General features: G+C 40.6%; 1 protein-coding gene across 1 annotated transcript in view; it reads right to left on the bottom strand.

Annotated features, from left to right (window-relative positions):
* Positions 1 to 7,607, bottom strand: part of SLC6A11 (solute carrier family 6 member 11) — a 218,206-nt gene extending 210,599 nt beyond the window's left edge. Inside the window, exons 1-2 of the mRNA XM_063426928.1 lie at positions 7,491 to 7,607; positions 6,738 to 6,972 (exon numbers count right to left, since the gene is read on the bottom strand). Coding sequence (XP_063282998.1) covers positions 6,738 to 6,957 — 220 coding nt within the window. The 5' untranslated portion in view covers positions 6,958 to 6,972; positions 7,491 to 7,607. The remainder of the gene's footprint in view (positions 1 to 6,737; positions 6,973 to 7,490) is intronic.
* Between the last annotated feature and the right edge of the window lie 10,855 nt (positions 7,608 to 18,462).

Genomic DNA, 18,462 nt, shown 5'->3' with positions numbered 1-18,462 from the left:
AGTACTGTGTGGGGGGTGTTGTGTGTGTGTTTGAGGGGTGCTGTGTGTGTGTGTGTGGGAGGAGTGCTGTGTGTGAGGAGTGTTGTGTGTGTGTGGGGGGGAGGGGTGCTGTGTGGTGGGAAGGGGTGTTGTGTGGGGGGAGGAGTGCTGTGTGTGGGGGGATGCTTTGTGTGGGGGGAAGTTGCTGTGTGGGGGAAGGAGTAATGTGTGTGTGAGGGATAGGGGTCCTGTGTGTGTGGGGTAGGGGTGCTGTGTGTGGGGGGGAGGAGTGCTGTGTGTGTGGGTGTGCTTTGTGTGGGGGGAAGTTACTGTGTGGGGGAAGGAGTAATGTGTGTGTGAGGGATAGGGGTCCTGTGTGTGTGGGGTAGGGGTGCTGTGTGTGTGTGGGGGGGGGGGGGGGGGTAGGGGTGCTGTGTGTGGGAGGGTGGTAGAGATATATTAAAAAAATACATAAAATCTTTATCCCTCCCTCCCTTCTTCTTATCTTTGGTGAAGGAGGGGGGGCACAGCCAGCCCTGGTGGCCCAGTGATGGTAAGTATGTGTCTGGCTGCAGCTCTCCTGTGGGAGCGCGCAGCAACGCTCCACACAGCCTGCTGTGGGAGGACAGGAGAGCTGCTTCCCAGATCCCTCCCCCCCCCCCCGCCTCCAGGTCTTCCCGATACAAAAACTCTGCATTGCTGCCCACCGGCGCCAGCATCTCCCCCCCACCCCCGACCTATGGCCGTGTGTCCACAGAGAGGGCTCGGCAAGCCACCTGTGACACTCGTGCCATAGGTTTGCCATCACTGTGTGTTAGGAAATCATACAATTTGAATTTACTTCTATTAAATCAATACAACTTTATCACATTCTAATTTAAAGCGTGTGCTATTGAATGTAATATGTTAAAAAAATAGCATCTGATTTGTTATTTTTTTACTTCTTAATTTGTGATACCCTAACTCCTCCCTTCTCATGGATGTCTTATTGAGATGCACCACTTCTCTATTGAACTCTCCAAGTTCTTGTTTGTCATGAGCACCCAGTGCCTACTCAGGTTAGTCTCCATTATTTGTTGTTGTGAGATAGATTGGAGTGTCCCTTTCTAACGTAATGGAAAAAAATGCATTTTAATGCATAAAAACTCTGAAAATCAATACATCTGCGTGCGGCCAATAGAATTAAAAATATTAATTTCTGCGAGTGACTGGGTATACCTGCTATTGATTTTGATAGCAGAAATATCCAGGGGTTAAGTTCTATGTTTCCCTGTATCATCACCCGAATTAACTCCCTTATTTCCTCCCAATAGCTTTTAATCTTTGGGCAGTACCACCACATATGTAAATATGTCCCTTGTAAACCACATCCCCTCCAGCAAAGATCTTTCAAGTTTTTGCCTATTTTATACAAAAAGACGGGAGTCACATGCCACCTGAATAATATTTTAAACAACTGTTCCTGCGAGATTACACATATCGATATTTTGGATGCAGTTTCCCAAATATCTACCCAATCCTTAATTTCCAAAGAGGAACCTAAATCTGCCTCCCAATGGGATATATACTTTAATGGAGCCCAAACCGTAGGTTCTTCACAATATATATATATACATATATATAACTCTCTCTCAGAATGCAAGTTAGTCTTAGAATTACTAGCATTTCTACTTAACTCTTGCTTTTGGGAAAAAATTATTCACAGTTTACATAATAAAAATTAGGCAGTGCTCATTGGTATACACCAACTGTTGCTCTAATATATTACTTGTGACAAGTTACTCCAATGTATACCTGCTCTCGTTGGAATGTATTATTCTTTATGTCTCAATAAAAAATAAAATTACAAAAAAAATAAAATAAACAGGTTTCATGAACTGTTCTATGCTTGAGAAAAGGCCCTTATAACTAATTCCTCTGTGGCTGTACCAGCGGTGAATTAAGAGAGCTTTGCAACCCATGCAACAATGCAACACATCTACTGTGTCAGAGGTCCCAAAGTTCTCTTGAAAGTAAGAGAAGGGAAAAATTACCAAGATCAATTCAAGGATACTTGAGCCTTCATTTGGTCACATAGTATAATATGAGTTTGAATTTTTTTTTTAAATATAAGTATTTGGGATGATCCCATTTACCACTTTTTAACAATTAAAGGTACAGAGAGGTCCAGGTAGTTTTAATTTATATTGAAGGTGACCAGAGGACTGAGCACTCCCTGGCCCTACTTATATTTTGGTATTCCCTGATGTTTTTGGGCTATATGTGGATTGATCCAGGGGTTTCAAGCACCCAGCAACATTTAGAAAGGGCATAGACTATTTGGATTCAGGACATAGGCAATCCCTTGTCTTTAATATTTATGATAAGGGGTAGTTGTACAAATGTGGATTGAGGATAACCCGATCTATACTTATAACTATTACTCCCTTTTCAAATGCACCAATAAATGGGGGAAAGGGCAAGTAACAAACCCTGTCTGCTATGTTGGTACAATAGATGCCTAGATGCCTAAACAAAGGATAAAGAAAAATGGGATGCTGATTTACCTTACCTCGTTACATTCAGCTTGCTCCTCCTACTCTTCCCACATTGGGAGGGATTAGGTTTCAGAAATCACACCTTGAATCTCAATACCAACACATTGCCATATGGTTCCATTTGAAATCTAGGGTAAGCTAACAGGCCTACAGTGTAAATTACATTTGTCATATTATTGTGTATTCATACCCTGAAAAAAGATACAATAGGAGCAAAATGAAGGAGGGAAATTTTGGAAAAGTATTGAGTGGATCACTATACCCTCTTTCCAGAGACTTTACCTGCCATATTTTCGCCCACCTATATCTCCTGTATTATCACCCAATGACTTTATATAATGCTAGAATGATATACTAATACTTATGGACCTCAATGCATTCAAATGTAATATATTATATTAATAGAAATAAAAAATATAAATTTTAGTCTAGTATATTAATCCACACAGAGCTCATTCTACTAAAATCTCATCCTGTAATACCCATAGACAATGTCTTACTCTAGGTAGTGAGATGAGATCCTATGCATATCTGTTATACTAACATTTACGACCAATATCATACTTTAAGAAAAGGTGTTAATGTCTATTTTTCATTATGCCATTCTCCTATAAAACTAGCATATTATCATTATGAAACAGGACCACAGGAGGCAGAGAACTAAGCCACCCCCTTTCATATACTAATTTGGCTTACATGTACCGAATCCCTTGGCCCTGTTTGCCACGAAGTCCCATTAAACGGTAATCGTTTTAATTAAAATTTGAATCCTTATCTACACCGTTACCTCTAGGTATTAATTTTCCTTCCCGAAACTTTAAAAGAAAAATCCTGTAAAATAATATTATGTTATGTACATCATGTAACATTGTAATTAAAAGCCGAGAAAATCACATAAAACAAAAAGTAAGTATATAAGTGGGAAATTTTAGTAAATAATAGGAAACAAATTGTTTTGGAAAAGCTACTTAACCTTATAAAAGTGGGGGTGACTCACTAAATATTTAAAACGCTAAAAGATATGAACTTGATGACCAAGGAGCCAGACCACGCTCAAACATTAAGAAAGTCAAATACAAAATAATGCACTATAGAAATAAATCCCCGGAATTTAGAGTCCAACCTGGTGAATTGTCGGTGGATGAAATTATTGTATAGTATATTACGTTGTACTTGTCTTTCTTAATGTTTGATTGTCGTCCAGTTTTATTGGACAGCTAGTTCTTATCTCTTTTTTATACTTGTTGCGATAAAGTGTAAATTTCTGTTTATTGAATTACAGGGAAACTATAGTGCCAAGAAAACACTCCTCCTCCATCAAGCCCCTCCATCAATGCTTTCCTTTGGGGATTCCTCATGCATACTGTGAGGATGTCCAGCGTCATTTAGGTTACCAAAAGTCACCTTAAAGCCCGGAAGTCTCTCTAGTGGCTGTCTGGTTGACTTAACCCTAGCAGGTAATTATTGCAGTTTATAAAAACTGCAATAATTACATACTCAAGGTTAAGGGCGATGGGACATTGCACCCAGACCACTTCAACGAGCTGAAGTATTCTTGGTGCCTACAGTGTCCCTTTAATGCTGCCTTTATTATCTTTTAGTGTAAGACCTTAAATCATCACCTGTGGAAATAGGATCCCGCAAAATATATTGTTAGAATTACAGCTTTAGTATACGTTTAGATGCTCTTGTTTGATAGATTTAAAAAGAATGTATGAAATGTAAATGCTTTTTGTGCCCATGTGTCATCCAGTTAACTGTGCCCTAGCATTTTCTGTATTAACATTAAGCAAATCACAATGCACAACTGAAGACTTCTAATGGGCTATAAGGCCTGTATAAATAATTCTATCACTGATTTCTATGCACAGGGACCTTGTGACAGTAAAATTATGGTTCGCTGAGGTTGCATTGGTGTAAAAGGTGTAAAGAGATTGCAATAAGAATAAGATTGCAATGAGAACACTTGCGCATCTCGGCACTGTAAACATTGTGTTTCTATATTTATCCTGTTTGATTGGTTTGGGACTAGCCCGACTAATAGTACCGTTTAAAAAAAATTGTCTTGCGGAATTTGTTTTATTGGAGTTTTTTTCTTAGTTGATTTTTTTATTTTTAACAGAAAAACACTCCAGTATTTCAATTTGTGCACTTTTAAATATTAATTGAAATTTTACACTCCTGGAAGGAATGCAGTCATACATTGTAAATTATGTCTCCTTTGTTTTCTAACCTATGAGTTCTTCACTCATTAATTATTATTTTTTACTCAAGGGGGAGCAGTGAAAGCAAACAAGTGGTATATTGTGAGCAGTGTACACCAACACTGTGTAAAGTGGAGCAGCTAATTAATTTTCGTTAGTCAAACTCTATATGAGAGAAAAGGTTTAGAGAATTCTACAATCAGTATAAAAGGGACACTCCAGGCACCCAGACCACTTCTGCCCATTGGAGTGGTCTGGGTGCCAACTCCCACTACTCTTAATCCTGCAAGTGTAATTATTGCAGTTTTTTATAAACTGCAATAATTACCTTGCAGGGTTAACTCCACCTCTCTAATAGACAGCCACTAGAGGGCACTTCCTGACTCATAGCACAGATTATCTGTGCTAGAGCGTCGCTGGACGTCCTCACGCTGTGTGAGGACCTCCAGCGTCGCTCATTTCCCCATAGGAAAGCATTGAAAATCTTTTTCAATCTTTTTCAATGCTTTCCTATGGGGAGACCTATGGGGAGACCTAATGCACCGGCCAACTGAGTCAGTAGGAGGAGCGGCGTGGCGGAGGAGGCAGCGACGAGGTACATCGTCGCTGTCTCAGGTAAGTGACTGAAGGGGTTTTCATCCCTTCAGTAACCGGGGAATGGGGGGTGGGAGGGAGAGGGGACCTGCAGTGCCAGGAAAACGGATTGTTTTCCTGGCACTGGAGTTTCCCTTTAAAGAACTGTTGTAAATTTAAAGGAACACACCAAACACCATAATCACCACAGCTTACTGTAGTGTTTATGGCATCTGGAGTGCTCTCATTATAATAGTCAAACCATTTAGAAAGGTTTGAATTCTTACCTGGAGACCAGCCTCCAATACTGAAGACAGACAGCAGTAAGCTGCTAAGCTCTCCTGAGCTAATTTTCTGAAAGTGTCATCTGATCATTCACAGCCAATAAGCTAAGCTCTGCATCACCAGTCTTAACTCATTATGGCTCTCCATTGTCAGTAGAGGAGGTGGGGAGACCTACTCAGCAGACCCCAGGTAAGAGGTCAAACTGTTCTAAATTGTAGCACTGGCACCATGACCACTAAAGTGAGTTGTTGTGGTTTTGGTACTTATGGTGTTTCTTTAATGCTCCATTTAGAACATTTTCACAAGTACACATGGAAAGATGCTGTAGCGTGAAAAAGGCTTACTCTAAAAAAAAAAAAAAAAAATCACCTAATACTTAAACGGACACTATAGGCACCCAGACCACTTCAGCTCATTGACGTGGTCTGGGGACAGTGTGCCTATTGCACTTAGTGCTGCAATGTAAAACATTGCACTTCCAGAGAAACTACAATGCTTACATTGCAGCACTAAGTCTGCTTCCGGTGACTGTCAACTAGACAGCCACAGAATGCGCTTCCTGGATCCTAACGGACCATTGGTACCTTGACTGACGCTGTACATCCTCACGCTGTGCATTGAACGCTTTTTCTATGGGGAGGCACATTAGCGCACGCTCAAAGAGGGATATCAGAGGAGGCGGGTTTTTGACCCATTATTCACCGGGATGGGAGGATGGTGCAAGGGGGAGGCAAAGGCAGCTTTAGTGCCAGGAATCCAGGAATACAGCTTTGTATTACTGGCACCATAACATTCCTTTTAGAAGAGTAGAAATTATTTCTACTGAAAACAGAAACACAAAACTTGACTTATCACGTTAAACAACTGCATGTGATGTACTACTAGCGTAATAACTGAAATTTATTACAAAAATAGTAATAAAATATCAAATAGTTTGTACTTTTTATTATAATTGTTTTGATCTCTGAAACAAAGTGTTTATTTCCTATTTTAAATATTGCAACACTTATTTTATTGAGTCATTAGACAACTATACGTTGTGCCCCTTTGAATAAAGTTTAAATTCCACATAATAGTGTTAACGTCAAAAGACACTTAGTAGCACACGGTATGATCTATTCTCCATGCTTTTGTCAATGTTCCCATGGGCCATTCTTACCTCCTCCATTTTTGTAGCAAAGATAGGGAAACCTCCATACATTTCCAAGTCCAATAATTTCTCCAGCCACTGACAGAACAAATTCCACCTTATTATTCCAGTGACCCCTTTCATTCACTTTCTTGTCATTGCTTTGTACCACATTAGTGCTTGAAATCTCTGGATCCAAAGTGTCTTCTGCTTTGCCATTAATTACAGGTATTGTCTTCTCAGCTGTCATGGTTCTCCTTTCAACCTAATGGTACGAGAGCAGGTTTATTCTCTTTGCAGGTTTATTAATTTATTTTAACCTCTTTACAAACTGCTACATGATGTTATCACGAAACAAAAACAATGTAGTAATGTTGTGTAAAATCTCTACTCTAAATGCATGGACAAACCCATCCTCTACTAAATTGCTCTAATTGTTTTAATTACCATCACATATTGTATTTATTTATAACACCCTCTGTAGAATATTCTTTCACATTGAAATGTAAATTCAGAAGCCCAATATCGTGCACATCACAAGTTTGCATCACAATAACACTGTTCTGTGCTCTACACTTTTTATACGGGGTACCAATCTAATCATGTAGCGAATGTGTTTCAACATCAAGGATTGTTGCTTGTTTCAGTCTATTGATTTGCCTGGGCTGGCTATTGCACTGCTGATTTCAAGATCTCAGAGCAATAAGCACGATATAGTCTCATTGTTGAAATGCAGCAAAAAGCAGCCGTGTAGCATTACAGAGAAATGCAAATAGAACTTACCTTAGTTTACTCAAATTGAGGATATCAGCTGTTGGTAGTAATTCTCTCTGTATCCCTGTTACACCAGAAAAGGATAATTTGCAAGTGTTCTGTCTTTGCAGGAGTGATGTGATAGCAGCCTCCTCCTGCCTACTCCTCTCTTTTCTCCCTCCCCCTCTCTTAGGCTATCTGTCTCACTCAATAGTATCCTTATATCAGAATTAATCTAAGGTGGTCGTAACAGATAAAAAAAAATAAAAATAAAAATACACAGAACCCTATTACTTTTTTTATTAGTCCCACCAAAATGTCATGGTATCAAGAAGACCTGTTTCTGTTTAACCCCTTAAGGCCCGGCCTTGGACAAATCCCTTGGTTTCGTGATAGCAGTCACATGTAGTTAAAGAGTTAAATTGCATTGTAACATTTCAAGCAGAATGATTTTCCCCTGACTGTGTGCCAATGGGAGTATGCATATAACTAAAATGTGTATAATATCCGTAATGTCATTTTATCCAATAAATGTAAATGTGCACTTATAGCATGCACCAATAATTTATATGTTGGACAACTGGATGACATTAAGACTGTCCCTGTAGACTCAAATACATATTCATGAAATATTTGATCTTACGAAGATCAAGATTATACATTAAATGTGTTTGCAAACAATGTATTAGTATTCTCACAAAGTAACTGAACCTTGCGCTAGATATAGTAATGTTTATTTATTGAACTAACATTTGTAGAAAAAGATGAGTTTTAAACCCAACCTAGTATCTTCCCATTCTGTCATTCCAAAAATCTCTTTTCGATCATATGAAGCATGGCATCTTACAGTTAAACATGGATAATATGACGTCTGCACTGTCATGACTTAAACCTGTGTGTGTAAATTAAAAAAGTGAACAAGGTAACACAATTAGCCATGCTCTATTTAAATGTGAACAATTTCCTTTAAAATGTTTGTAGTACTTTGTGCAACAGGGGTAGTGTACATCACAATGGATTTAAATATTAATGTGTTAGTTAATTAATAAAAGTTAACAATTTCACTACCATCATATATCTTGCCAACAACATTGTTGGTTTAGTTTTGCATTGCTTTCTATACTGAAATATTTGACAATAAGCATATGTGATATACATTTTCACACCATCACTAGTCCAGTTTCCAAAGGGGAATTTCTTGTCAGTCGTCACTGTATGTGCAGAACCCCTGTCGAAAATGTGTATGGAAGGAGGGGGACAGAGTTAACTCTAGACACCCGTTGGGATTAATACACAAGCTATATTGGCAACCTGCAATGGCCTTTGACAGATACATACCTAGTTTGTGTGCAGCAGTAATATACCTGGTATAGTGAACAAACAGAATTTTGAGCATCTTCTGAAAGATTGCTAGCTAACAATAAACAACAACTGTAATAACTCAATATTTTGAAATTGTTCTGTATTTGTGTTCTTCCCTGGGGTCTACTTTGTACCCTGTCTAGTCAGGTAAATAAGATTTATATTCAGACAAACAACGCATATACATTTCCAGTACATTTAAATTTGCTACAGGCCAAAGCTAGAATGTGGATGCGGTTCCCAATCAAATACTGAAATATATAGAGAGTTCATAATCTCTATTTGCATTGTTTTTCAGTTTAAAAAATATAGCAGTTATATTTTAAAACATTACTATCTATAATCTATCATTTCTAATTTTTCTCTTAATAATGCAAGCATGATATAACCCACAAAGCCATTGGAATCAAACAAGGATTTTTTATAGAATATCAGAAAACACAGCATAAACGGTAAAAAAGTATCGATTAAAACAGGAAAGACGATTAAATGAGATAATCTGTGTATTCTATTCAACTGCATTCACTTGCTGTAGCTCCACCTACTGCTTGATTATTTGTCACACACATGGTCTCGCTCAATACATAGCCTTCTTTAACACTGACAAACAGTTGCTAAAAAACTTGGTTTTCAATCAATAAAGCGATTTATTCCACGGCAATATCGAGAGCAAGAACTGCAAGAACTTGATATGTAAGGTTTGATACACTGGGAAACATCCTGTTGGATGGAGATTAGATATCCGCATTCCGTATTCAGTCGTACAGAATATGAAATCCCAGCTATTATTTACAATGTCACTTGCACCGCAGACATCTAACATTTTGGGTACTCCTAAGAAACCTTCCTAGAGGCGCTGGCAGGCAATAAAAGTAAGGTCCTGGATTTTAATTTCAATACATATTTGTTATAGTACTTAAAACTTAAAGTCTGATAGAAGGAGGAAAAATACAATTAAAAACAAATAAAGTCTACAAGAAATGGAAGACGTATTTTCCTGCTAAACTTCTGGACGATATATCTATATATGCTGTGCTGGAGAGAGTTTGTGTCTCAAATCATAAAATGTTTTAACGGAGAGTGACACTATAACCACTGCAACTATGTATCTACCCCGTCCATTTAAAGGAACATAACAAAAAATCCTAAAGCATTCTATCATGTGACATTTGCTTGACCGGTTTCTCTCCACAGTAAATATATCTGTGTCTCTTTCTACGTTCTTCCTTCATGTTATTCTGAGTGCTTTGATCAGGAGCCTCTTGTCTCTTATTCTGGTTTCTTTTATATTTCTTTTATACAGTCTTCTGTGGGCACTGTCTTCTTGTCTCATGTGGCGTTTGCCCATTCCTGCTCATGTCCAGTTCTCAAAAACATGTCCTCAACAAATGTCCTCAAGAGTAAACAATCTTATATCCTCATACTCATGTAAATAAAACAGGAAAATAAATAAATAAAAACTATTGAGCGTTTCAATACGTATACAATATTTTCAATATTCACCTAAGCATATCAAATTCTTCTTCAAAGATAATTGTATATATATATATATATATATATATATAAACATATATATATATTTATTGTGATGATGGTATTCCTAATTTATATAAAATACCCTTTTGGCAAATCTTACATCAACCAGAGCTCCTTCTGCCCAACTTTGTGTTTCACAGTATCATATAGAGAGGGACAGACCCTACCAAACTTAAAAAATGGTCTGTTGTATAGCAGTTAAAAGAGAAGAGAATAAATGGGTCTATAGTATAATATAATAAATTGTATTATACCATTCACTTTGTGAGTATTAAACTACCTTTATCATTAGAAACCCGTATATAAAAACCATGTGGGTTGACAACTAAGGAAACTCACTGCACGTGTTATATACAACATTTACAAACTCCAACTTGCTCCCTCTTAAGTGTTTTTTATTCCACTGATCACGTAAGAGTTCTGGAACCACCTCATTTGACGTAGTTTGTGACATGTTTTGTCCAATATGATGAGCTTCCATTAGTTTCTAAAGTTTCTGTAATTAGTTACACCTTGCCTTTCCTGTGCTTTCAGGTATGATGCAAGTTAGTTGATCATCTTCCGCATGTAGGATTATAAGTGTTTTAACATGTCTGTTTTTTCAGTACTGTTTTACCGTGTTAAGTGATGCTTGTTGTAATTAAAAGGGTATTGTAGGCACTGTACCTGCTTCATCTCTTTGAGGTAATAATAGTGTCTGGAGTTTCCTCGCACTTTACTTCCATTCAGTGTTAAAAAGTTTTTAATAGTTTTATGATAAATGAGTGCCCCAATCAGTACATGCCCTCTGTGTTGCTTGGACTAATGAAGAAGCATTGGCTGAAAGTTCCAGTTGACCATTTTCAGTCTATTACATAGATACATAGAATGTGACAGCAGGTAATAACCATTCGGCCCATCTAGTCTGCTGAATTTTTAAACATACTTTCACTAGTCCCTGGCCTTATCTTATAGTTAGGATAGCATTATGCATATCCCGCGCATGCTTAAACTCCTTCACTGTGTTAACCTCTACCACTTCAGCTGGAAGGCTATCCCATGCTTCCACTACCCTCTCACTAAAGTAATACTTCCGGATATTATTTTTAAACCTTTGCTCCTCTAATTTAAGACTATGTCCTCTTGTTGTGGTAGTTTTTCTTCTTTTAAATATGGTCGCCTCCTTTACTCTGTTGATTCCCTTTATGTATTTAAATGTTTCTATCATATCCCCCTCTCTCGTCTTTCTTCCAAGCTATACATGTTAAGATCCTTTAACCTTTCCTGGTAAGTTTTATCCTGCAATCCATGAACCCATTTAGTAGCCCTTCTCTGAACTCTTTCCAAAGTATCAATATCCTTCTGGAGATACGGTCTCCAGTACTGTGTACAATACTCCAAGTGAGGTCTCACCAGTATTCTGTACAATGGCATGAGCACTTCCCTCTTTCTACTGCTAATACCTCTCCCTGTACAACTAATCATTCTGCTAGTATTTCCTGCTGCTCTGTTACATTGTCTGCCTACCTTTAAGTCATCAGAAATAATTACCCCTGAATTCCTTTCCGCAGATGTTGAGGTTAGGACTCTATCAAATATTCTGTACTTTGCCCTTGCGTTTTTACGCACAATATGCATTATCTTGCCCTTATCCACATTAAATGTCAGTTGCAACAGCTCTGATAATTTTTCTAGTTTCGCTACATTATTTGCCAATTGGCTTATCCTCCTGGAACATAAACCCTGTTGCAAATCTTCTGTAATATCACTAATAAAAATATTAAAGAGAATGGGTCCAAGTACAGATCCCTGAGGTACCCCACTGGTAACTAGACCTTTGTAACGAGAATATACCCCTACACGCAGGATCCAGCTAAAAAGAAGGCAGAACAGAGGAGAGATACGTCTACCGGACCTTAGAATGGGCGGACTCGACGTATATAGGAGAAGTACAGAGTCAGGAACAATCCGAGGTCAAGGGCACAAAGAGACAGCGTAAACGAGGACAAGCCGGGGTCTGGTACACAGGAAACAGCAAGCTGGCAAACAGAACAGACAAGGATAAAGCGAAAACGAAGTCAGAATACAAAGCCGAGGTCAAGTACGGAGGAACACAACTGAACACAACAAGCGCTAAAGGGAACTGTAGCAGAAACCACGATAGGGCAAGGAACTAAGGGAAAAGGGTAAGTATAAATAGGTTCAAAACTAATGTGATTGGCTCCTGTCACTTCCACCCCCCCCAAAAGGTAAGTGTATGGGGTGTGTGGGATGACAGGGGCCAATGGGAGCCTTTTGGCAATTTAGGCTCCCACTGTCTCTTTAAGAGCGCGCCCGAGACTCGCGGCTCACTCTTAGATTCAGGCGGGACATGTGACCGCATCTCGCGGTCACTGCCCGCCTTCCTGTCTGAAGCGTCGGATGAGCCGCAGGAACGCGCGCGGCTTGAAGAGAGGACCGCGGCCGGCCCCTGGGAAAGGTGAGTAACGCTACAGTACCCCCCCCCTGAGGACACGCCCTCCGGGCGGGCAGGACTAGGTCGGGCAGGAAAACGTGAATGGAAAGAACGCACAAGGCGGGGAGCATGAACAGCATCAGCAGAAATCCAACTGCGCTCCTCAGGCCCATAACCCTTCCAATGTACCAAGTACTGAAGTCGACCCCTAAGGAAACGAGAGTCAAGAACAGCAGACACTTCAAATTCCTCATGACCCTCCACAGAGACAGGAGGAGGAGGAGGAGTATGCCGGGTATAGCGGTTGCGTACGTAAGGCTTCAACAACGAGGTGTGAAAAACATTAGGTATGCGCAGATTCTTAGGCAGACCCAAGGCATAAGAAACGGGATTAACCTTATGTATAATACGATAAGGACCAATGAAGCGGGGAGCCAATTTCATAGAAGGCACCCGGAGGCGAATATTCCGCGTGGAAAGCAAAACTCTGTCCCCCACAACATAGGAAGGAGCCGCTCTGCGATGCTTGTCAGCCTGAGCCTTCTGGCGAGCAGCAGAGTCAACCAAAGAACGCTGAACCTGCTCCCAAGTATTACGCAAACCAGCCAAATGCTCATCCAGAACTGGCATGCCCTGGGAGGAGAATGCAGCCGGGAGAACAACGGGATGCTGGCCATAGACGACGTAAAAAGGGCTTTTGCCGGAAGAATCATGGGTGGCGTTATTCCGAGCAAATTCAGCCCAAGGAAGCAGGTCAGACCAATTGTCCTGATGGTGAGACACAAAACAACGGAGGTACTGCTCCAGAGACTGGTTGGCACGTTCAGCAGCTCCATTAGACTGGGGATGGTAAGCGGAAGAAAACGAGAGAGAAATACCCATTTCTGTACAAAAGGCTTTCCAGAACCTGGAAATAAATTGGCTACCCCTATCGGACACAATAGATAAGGGAATGCCATGTAACCGAAATACTTCTCTAGCGAAGATAAGGGCCAGTTCCTTGGATGTGGGCAACTTGCGAAGAGACACAAAGTGAGCCATTTTGGAAAACCGGTCAACTATCATCAGGATGACTGTGTTACCATTCGAAGGGGGTTATTCAACAATAAAATCCATAGATAGGTTGGACCAAGGTCTCTCGGGAACGGGTAACGGATGCAACAGCCCACAAGGAACTCTACGAGAGGATTTCATACAGGCACAAGTAGTACAAGCACTTATATAGTCAGTGACATCCTTTCGTAAGAAATCCCACCAAAAATACAGAGAAACAGCTGACACTGTTTTGGAAATACCAGGATGTCCAGCAGTCTCAGTATCGTGATATAGTGACAGAATATCCCGTCTCTCGGGAACGTCAACGAACAATTTATCATTAGGCCTCTCGCTAGGTGCCATGCTTTGTTTCGCTTGTATGGCCTGCAAGAGGGACGAGGAAATAGATAATACAGTAGTTGCTATTATCCTGTCTGGGGGAATGACAGGAGTAACATCAATCTCCTGTTTGTCAATAGTTTCAAACTGTCTGGACAGAGCGTCCGCTTTAGTGTTCCGATCACCTGGCCTATAGGTGATTATATAATTGAAATGGGACAAGAACAGTGACCACCTAGCCTGCCTGGAAGACAATCTTTTAGCTTCGCTAAGGTAGGACAGGTTCTTATGATCCGTAAATATAAGGATGGGATCTTTAGTGCCTTCTAACAAATGTCTCCATTCTTTGAGTGCTAAAATGATAGCAAGGAGTTCGCGATTACCCACATCATAATTCTTCTCTGCTTTGGACATTTGTTTAGAAAAGAAGCCACAAGGATGCAATGGCTTTTCAGGAGACTCTCTTTGAGATAAAACAGCACCTACCCCGATATCTGAAGCATCAACTTCAAGTATATAGGGCAATGAGGGGACAGGATGCTGTAAAATAGGTGCAGAGGCGAACGTATACTTAAGGAAGTCAAAAGCTTGAAGTGCCTCGGTAGACCAGACACGAGTATTGCCATCCTTTTTTGTCATACGAGTAATAGGTGCTACAATAGACGAAAAACCTTTGATAAAACGTCTATAATAATTAGAGAAACCCAGAAAACGCTGGATGGCTTTTAGACCTTGCGGCAGAGGCCATTCTATGAAAGCAGCGAGCTTCCGGGGATCCATACGAAAACCCTTAGCGGAAATCAAATACCCCAAAAACTGGACTTCGGATTGGTCGAATAGACATTTTTCTAATTTACAATAAAGACCATTAGCAAGAAGGGTCTTCAGAACGGTCGTAACATGTCTGTGATGAGTGTGTAAGTCTGTAGAATATATTAAAATGTCATCCAAGTACACAATAACAAATGAGTGAATAAAGTCTCTTAAGACATCATTAATGAATTCTTGGAATACTGCTGGGGCATTGCAAAGCCCAAATGGCATGACGGTATACTCATAATGACTTGACCTAGTGTTAAAGGCTGTCTTCCATTCGTGGTCCTTTTTTATACGTATCAAATTGTATGCTCCTCTAAGATCTAATTTGGTGAATACCGTAGCATGTTTGAGCCTGTCAAACAATTCTGTTATTAATGGTATAGGGTAAGCATTTTTGATGGTGATTTTATTAAGACCTCTATAATCAATGCAAGGTCTTAAATCACCTTCTTTCTTCGATACAAAGAAGAACCCCGCTCCAGCCGGAGAAGAGGATCTCCTAATAAATCCCTTGTCTAATGATTCTTTAATATATTCCTCCATGACACGGTTTTCTTGAACCGATAAGGGGTACACCCTGCCCTTTGGAGGTATAGTGCCAGGCAACAAGTCAATAGCACAATCGTAGGGTCTGTGAGGCGGTAATTTGTCAGCCTCTCTTTTATCAAAGACAGTCTTTAAAGATAAATACTGAGAGGGTATAGCCGTAGACAAAGGAGGAGTGGTAGGAACATTAATAGAATTCACAGGCGTGACTTCAATAGTACATGACTCATGGCAGGCCTCACTCCATGATTTTATCTGCCCTGTCTCCCAGTCAAAAATGGGATTCTGGGCACGTAACCATGGATACCCTAACACTAACTGTGAAGAGGGAGAGGTGATGACCTGGAACCGAATGGTTTCATAGTGTAAAACCCCTGTGTACATGTGTTACGGTGCAGTCTCATGAGTAACAACTGGAGATATCAATGGTCTACCATCTATGGCCTCAACGGCCAAGGGTATCTCCTTCTCCCTGATGGGAATGTTGTTTTTCATTACAAAACCAGAGTCTATAAAATTCTCGGCTGCCCTAGAGTCAACCAAGGTGTATATATTTTCAATGTAGGAGGCAATGTAGGAGACTTAGAAATCACACCCAAGGCCAGTCCCCTATAAGGTCTTAGGTGCGAGAGTTTTCCGGGAGCAAAGGACATTCCTTTACCATATGGTCTCTCCTACCACAATATAGGCAGAGTCCCTCCCTTCTCCTATGTAATTTTTCATTATCAGAGAGTTTGGCAACCCCTAATTGCATAGGTTCCTCTTCAGATACTTTAACACTCTCTGGTGTATTAACTCTGGGGTGAATAGGTGTAACAAAACGTCTATTTCTGTTCTTGGTACAGAACCTGTCACGAATCCTATTATCTATATCAATGAGGTAGTCAATAAGGTCCTCTAAAGCAACAGGAAGCTCCTTAGCTGCTACCTCATCCAATATAGAGTCTGATAAGCCTTCCATGAAGGCAGTAGTTAACCCATTGTTGGTCCAATCTACCTGTGAGGCAAGAGTACGAAACTGTATAGCGTAATCAGCCACAGACCTAGAACCCTGTTTAACCCTCATTAATGCTCTTGCGGCATTTTTAGACCTTTTCATAGTGTCAAAAGTTCTGCGAAATGCTGTAAGAAAACTGTGAAAGTCATGCACCATAGGTCCATTAGCTTCCCAAATAGGATTTGCCCATTCAAGTGCTTTGTCGGTAAGTTGGTGCATAAAGAACCCAACCTTAGACCTCTCTGTGGGAAATGAACGTGGATACATCTCAAAGTGAAACTCTATTTGGTTAATGAACCCTCTGCATGTCTTCGAATCCCCTCCATACCTAGGAGGAGGTGTTAAATGGGCCGTAGCATTAGGCACAGTCGATACTTCAGGAAGAAGGGGTGTAGGAGGGTTAGGTGTGGTTGCTGGAATGGTTCTAGCTAAGAGCGTCTGAAGAGCCTGGGCTATCTGATCCATTCAGTGATCCTGCTCGACAAATCTAGCCTCATGAGACGCCATCTGTTGGGCTAAATCTGCGGGGTCCATGGCCCTATCGTAATGTAACGAGAATATACCCCTACACGCAGGATCCAGCTAAACAGAAGGCAGAACAGAGGAGAGATACGTCTACCGGACCTTAGAATGGGCGGACTCGACGTATATAGGAGAAGTACAGAGTCAGGAACAATCCGAGGTCAAGGGCACAAAGAGACAGCGTAAACGAGGACAAGCCGGGGTCTGGTACACAGGAAACAGCAAGCCGGCAACCAGAACAGACAAGGATAAAGCGAAAACGAAGTCAGAATACAAAGCCGAGGTCAAGTACGGAGGAACACAACTGAACACAACAAGCGCTAAAGGGAACTGTAGCAGAAACCACGATAGGGCAAGGAACTAAGGGAAAAGGGTAAGTATAAATAGGTTCAAAACTAATGTGATTGGCTCCTGTCACTTCCACCCCCCCAAAAGGTAAGTGTATGGGGTGTGTGGGATGACAGGGGCCAATGGGAGCCTTTTGGCAATTTAGGCTCCCACTGTCTCTTTAAGAGCGCGCCCGAGACTCGCGGTGTGCTCTTAGATTTAGGCGGGACATGTGACCGCATCTCGCGGTCACTGCCCGCCTTCCTGTCTGAAGCATCAGATGAGCCGCGTGCGGCTCGTGCAGCCGCAGGACCGCATGCGGCTTGAAGAGAGGACCGCGGCCGGCCCCTGGGAAAGGTGAGTAACGCTACAACCTTGCTTTGAATATACTCCATTGACTCCCTCTGTTGCACAGCCACTGCCTTACCCATTCAACAATGCATAGCAAATTATACCTGCATCACAGCTGCAGAATGAAGGTATAATTTCCTGTGTGTACTATCTGTCTTAACCATACCTCCACTGGGGACTGGAATGGGCAGCCAGAGACCCTCATTCAGGATTAAAATGCTCGAAAATGGTTTTACATTGGATGGAGGGACAGCACAAAGGGACTCCAGAGGATATAATCAATTCAATTAGGCAAAATGATTATAAGGCCTAGAGTGTCCCTTTAAATAAGCAGGATACAAAATGTGATGGGGGATTAAACTTTAGTGGGTTAAGTAAAAGGAATCAAAGCACAAGGTGTAAAAGATTGACAGAAGTCAACTGAGAAACTATTCATTCTATTAATATATACACAAATTCTATGAAAAATACTAGGAAGTGAAAATTGTGCTAAATCATGCAATTTAAAAAATTATTCTTTCCAACCTAGTAATGTTTTTTGCTCACATCATGGACTAGATCCAAAGAAAACTTAATTGTCAAGTAAATTAACTACAAAAAGAGAAGCCCTGCGCTCACTCCCATCACTACTGGGCCGGCAGCAATGACTACAGTACACATCAGCCCCAATATATAGTAAAAACCAAAGAAAAGAAAAAGTTACCTGCGCTCTCTCCTTAATCCCTATGTATATT

Source organism: Pelobates fuscus, chromosome 7 (assembly GCF_036172605.1).
Source record: "Pelobates fuscus isolate aPelFus1 chromosome 7, aPelFus1.pri, whole genome shotgun sequence".
In the NCBI taxonomy this organism is placed as follows: Eukaryota; Metazoa; Chordata; class Amphibia; order Anura; family Pelobatidae; genus Pelobates; species Pelobates fuscus.
The sequence above is the reverse complement of the archived record's forward strand: the minus strand, read 5'-3'. Positions and strand labels throughout refer to the sequence as shown.